The sequence below is a fragment of the Gekko japonicus genome, unplaced genomic scaffold (genome assembly GCF_001447785.1).
Source record: "Gekko japonicus isolate JY-2015 unplaced genomic scaffold, Gekko_japonicus_V1.1 scaffold1210, whole genome shotgun sequence".
NCBI lineage: Eukaryota > Metazoa > Chordata > Lepidosauria > Squamata > Gekkonidae > Gekko > Gekko japonicus.
Genome location: NW_015168083.1, coordinates 116809 through 122239, shown reverse-complemented (window position 1 = coordinate 122239; position 5431 = coordinate 116809). Strand labels below are relative to the sequence as shown.

Below are 5431 nucleotides of genomic sequence, written 5' to 3'. Positions count from 1 at the left end.
AACTCACAGGGTGTCTGTTGTGGGGAGGGGAAGGGAAAGGAGTTTGTAAGCCGCTCTGAGACTCCTTTGGGTAGTGAAGGGCGGAGTATAAATCCAATCTCTTCTCTTCTTCTTCTTAACCACTACACCAAACTGGGGAAAGTTGGGATGTAAATAAATTGTTTTCAGTTGCCTCCTAAAGACTGTTAATTAAAAATGTGTATTATATTACATATAATGTAATATAATAATAAGAATAAGCATAATAGCCAGGGTTCTTTTTGTAGAAAAAGCCCAGCAGGAACTCATTAGCATAATAGGCCACACCCAACAGCAGGCCGCAGCCCCATGTTACCAGAAGTGTGGTTATCCAGCCACACCCACCTTTTGCTTGTTATTCTGTTTACCTTGTTTGTTGTCAAAACCCAGGGCTTTTTTGTAGCAGGAACTCCTTTGCATGTTAGGCCACACACCCCTAATGTAGCCAATCCTAATGAGTTTCTGCTGTTGGGTGTGGCCTATTATGCTAATGAGTTCCTGCTGGGCGTGGTCAACTTGGGAGCCAGCCGGAACTCCGTTCCTGTGCGTTCCTGCCCAAAAATAGCCCTGACCTCCTCCCCCTACCCAAAGCGGCTTACATCGTCCTCCTCTCCTCCATTTTAACCTCAGAACAACCCTGTGAAGTAAGTGAGGCTGGCAATCTGTGACTGTCCCCAGGTCACCCAGCAAACTTCCCTGGCATGAGTGGGGATTCGAACCTGGGCCTCCCAGACCCTAGTCTGACACTTCAACCACCACACCAAGCTGGTTCTCATTTATGACTGTATTTGATTAAGCCCTCCTAAACTGATTTTTTAAAAACCCTGATGTTATGTATTTTTATGTACTTTGTGTATTTTATTTACATCGCAAGCCAGCCGCCCTGAGCTCTGTAAGGAAGGAAGGCAGGTAATGAATGTTTTAAACCAACAAGTGTCCCCTGCTGCCAAACAACAAATCTCCCATGTGACAGTTACGCAGTAGTCCTACATTTCTTTATTTTATTTAAAACATTGTTATCCCACCTTTCCAGCCGAACAGGGTCCCCCAGGCACGGGGCGTTTGGACATGAAAGCAGCATTTAAAAATATAGAAAATAATCCAATTTTTAAAAGTAGGGAGGAGGGATGATAACAGTTACTGGGGGTCCACCGAGTGAAACAAAAAGGTCTCCGCCCACCGTCAGAAGGCAACGACAGAGGGAGACGAGAGGACTCTCCCACTCAGTGACCCTGTTTGAATTAGATCGAAGACAGATGGAGCCAGAGGGACTGTATATTCCACTTACAAACACGGCCCTTACAAGGTAATCCACAGTAAAGGAAAAACACAGATGCCTGCACCCTACAATTATGTCCAACAAAGAACCAGTTTGGTGTCGTGGTTAAGTGCACAGACTCTAATCTGGGAGAACCAGGTTTGATTCCTCACTCCTCCGCTCACAGCTGCTGGATGACCTTGGGCACAGCTGTTCTTGAAAAACAGCAGCTTAAGAACATAAGAGATGCCAATGTTGGATCAGGCCAAAGGCCCATCCAGTCCACACAGTGTATCTGTATCACACAGTGGCCAGAAATACCAGTGCCATCAGGAGGTCCACCAGTGGGGCCAGAACACTAGAAGCCCTCCCACTGTTGACCCCCCCAAGCACCTGTCACTCAGCCCCACCTGCCTCACAGGGTGTCTGTTGTGGGGAGGGGAAGGGGAAGGAGTTTGTAAGCCGCTCTGAGACTCCCTTGGGTAGTGAAGGGCGGGGTATAAATCCAATCTGTTCTCTTCTTCTCTTCTTCAAAGCCTTTCTCTGCTCAAAGAGGCAGAGGACTTGAAACTTTGCGGATTGGAACAGGAGGATGCAGACCTACGGCTGTGCGCGTCATCTTACCTGGTATGAACAGAACTTCTCCCGCTTTGAGAAAACACTCATAACGCCTGGCCTTGGCAAAGAGAGGGTATCTCTTCAAGTCTGGCTCATCCACATCCAGCACCTCTGACTTGGTGCCTGAGAAAGACAAACAATGGCAATTATTATGGCTTCTGTTAAGTGGCACGGATGTCATGGCTGCACACAGGCGGTACTAGGCCCAGGGGGCTGTTGATCCATGCTTAATCCTGACAGCTGCTCTGAGCTGCAGTCTACCAACTCAATGGTACCTGTGACCATAGTAGACACTTTCACTCTCAGGCATTACTGATTACTTTCAGCCATGGTGTGACAAGTGAAGAATTCATCAGAAATGGTAGACCTGTATCTTCATGTTTATTTATTTATTTATTGTTTCGATTTACAGCCCGCTCTCCCCGCAAAAGCGGGCTCAGGGCGGGTCACAGACAGGCATACGCCCACACGTAAAAACATTTTTAAAACCATTTAAACCATTATACAAAATTACGTACATAAAGTGCTCCAGATATTCCAATTTATCTTCCACGAAGATGACGAACTTACTGCTGCTCTACTAGCTCAGTGTTTTCTGTTCCGGACAATGCCGGCGTTCTTTGTTCCAGGGTCAGGTAATGATGGTACCGTAGTGGCGGCTCCTACTCAAACGCCTGGCAGAAGAGCTCCGTCTTGCAGGCCCTGCGGAACTGCATTAGGTCCCGCAGGGCCCTGATCTCCTCCGGGAGCTCGTTCCACCAGGTAGGAGCCGCCACCGAAAAAGCCCTGGCCCTGGTAATGGCCAGCCTGGCCTCCTTCGGGCCTGGTATTGCCAGGAGATGTTTCGCACCCGACCGTAGTGCCCGTGGGGGAACATATGGGGAAAGGCGGTCCCTTATTTATTTCATGTACATCCCACCTTTCTCCACAATTGGGACCCAGGATGGCTTACAGTTTTCCTCTCTTCCATTTTATCTTCACAACAACCCTGCGAGGCCGGTTAGGACGAGAGGGTGTGGCCGACCGAAGGTAACCTAATGAGCTTTCCTAGCAGAAAGGGGATTCGAACCTGGGACTCCCAGATCTCAGTCTGACACCCTGACCGCTACACCGCACTGTTTTAAGTATGCAGCTTCAATTCCACAAGTGTTTTAATTAATCCTGAGGATTACAGCACTCTTAAGATTTGATATCCCCTGACCTGGATACCCCAGGCTAGCCCAATCTCGTCAGATCGCAGAAGCTATGCGGGGTTGGCCCTGGCTAGTATTTGGATGGGAGACCCCTAAGGAATACTCAATGTTCCCTCTAAGGTGTGGAGTCTTGTGAGCAAAAATTCTGCTTTGTGGGCTGCTGGCATTACAGTTGTGAGCGAGCGATTGGGCTACTGCATAAAAGAGTTTGCTCTGGAGCCCTCCTTCCTGAGATAAGAGTAAAATGTGTGAGCCGGAGGCTAACAAACCATGAGCTAGCTCACAACAACCCAGCTTAGAGGGAACACTGGCAGAGGCAGGCCATGGCAAACCGCCTCCGAACGTCTCTGGCCTTGGAAAACCTGCAGGGTAATTCAGCTGTGACTCGATGGCACTTTTCCACCACCAGGATTTGATAGGAAAATAGAGAAGCTCGGATTTCGTCAGGAAACAAATTCTATCTAAGCTTGTTTGGCTTTTTTCCCCCTGAATGGTAACTCTGCTGCACCGTCTCGCTGAATGCAAACGGCCATGCAGAGTGATGTCCAGACAAACTGGATATGACTAACAGGAGTGGGTGGGGAGGGGGCTGCATATTTATACCCCGTTTTACCTCCTCAAACCCAAAGCAGCTAACAAAACAGCAAAGCTGCAAGGACACAAAAAACCTTAAGTGCCCAGCAACAAGTTAAAATGCAGACGAAACCATTTATGTCCGCCCAGTACCTTCTGGAATGAAATAATCTCAGGCACTTTCTTGAGCGGGGCAAGGGGAGGTACCTTCTGCACCCAACTCTGCTAAACCGCTCCAGAAGAATGGGCCCACCACCAAGGAAGTCTGTAACCAAACTGTTACCAAACGGACAATTCTAGGTGATAGTACCACCAGGAGTCGGAGGAGTGTAATTTGTGCATGGGATTATGAGAGGTGTGTTGGAAGAGGTATGAAAGTCCCAGCACATGAAGGGCTTTATAAGCACTCTGAAATGGGCTTGGAGGCAGATATAAGCATGATGGAGATGAAGAAGATGAGATTGGATTTACAGCCCACCCATCACTACCTGAAGAAGTCTCAGGGTGTCTTACAATCCCTTTCCATTCCGCCCACCACAACAGACACCCTGTGAAGTAGGTGGGGCCGAGAGAGCTCTTTCGAGAACTGCCCTTGGGAGAACAGCTCTGAAAGAACTTATGACTGACCCAAGGTCACACCAGCAGCTGCCATGTGAAGGAGTGGGGAATCAAGCCCGGTTCTCCCAGGTTAGAGTCCGCGCTCCTAACCACTACACCAAACGGGCTCTCCCTCCCCAAAAACACATTTGGTCCAGAGATCTGACTTCTAGCGTTTTGCATCTCACCAATGAGTAGCCCAATCCGTCGAGACCACCTAAAGTAAGCATGAGAGCTCACAGGGGGATCATAGGATGCTTGGCATTACAATCTGTACTGCCCCTGACAAATCCGGGAGCAGCAGAACAAAGTTTAAGTCCAGTGGCACCTTGAAGACCAGCAATGTTTTGTTCTGGGTATAAGCTTTCGTGTGCACGTGTACCCCGAACAAAGTAATTGCAGTGTGAATTTGACAGTGTTCGATACATCCCAGCAATTCTGGCGCACTAGCAGCTATGGAGCTGCGGTGGCTCAAGTGGTTAAGACGCTGAACTGCAGGCTGTGGAAGGTCGGTAGTTCAGCAGTTCGAGACCCGAGTGTGCCGCATGACGGAGTGAGCTCCCATCTCTAGTTCCAGCTCCTGCCAACCTAGCAGTTTGAAAGCAAGAAATTGCAAGTAGATAAATAGGGACCGCTTCGGTGGGAAGGGAACAGCATTTCGTGTGCCTTGGTGTTTAGTCATGCCGGCCACATGACCACGGAAACGTCTTCGGACAGCGCTGGCTCTTCGGCTTTGAAAGGGAGATGAGCACCGCCCCCTAGAGTCGGATTCGACTGGCTTTCGAGCAAGGGAACCTTTACCTTTACTAGCAGCTATGTACAGAAGAGATTCCAGCTCTGGACACGTTTCAGTCTCTCTGTACTGGGAGCTCAGTTCCTGACAGCGCTCTCTTTTCAGTAAGCCTCCTCCAAGTGGTGCTCAGTTTTTTTCAAAGCCTGCCTTTGCACAGTACTCAGCATTCGGCTGTAAACAAAAATGCCACAGACCTGACAAATACAGATAAGGGGCATCCCGGGGACTGTACAGGACAACTCGTTTCCTCCCCGTCACTTGAATTAAGAAGTTGTCCATTACCTGCAAGAAAGAAAATTGGTAAGTTTGCCCTTGGCACGTGTTCTGAAAAATATTTCACTCTCACGCATCCGAACTAAGAAGAAGAAGAAGAAGAAGAGA

The 5431-nt window shown here is 48.7% G+C and overlaps 1 protein-coding gene across 1 annotated transcript in view; it reads right to left on the bottom strand.

Annotated features, from left to right (window-relative positions):
• TYW5 (tRNA-yW synthesizing protein 5) overlaps positions 1-5431 on the bottom strand; it is a 22631-nt gene that overhangs the window by 4557 nt on the left and 12643 nt on the right. Inside the window, exons 5-6 of the mRNA XM_015414699.1 lie at positions 5245-5332; positions 1901-2017 (exon numbers count right to left, since the gene is read on the bottom strand). Of these exons, the coding sequence (XP_015270185.1) occupies positions 1901-2017; positions 5245-5332 (205 nt within the window). The remainder of the gene's footprint in view (positions 1-1900; positions 2018-5244; positions 5333-5431) is intronic.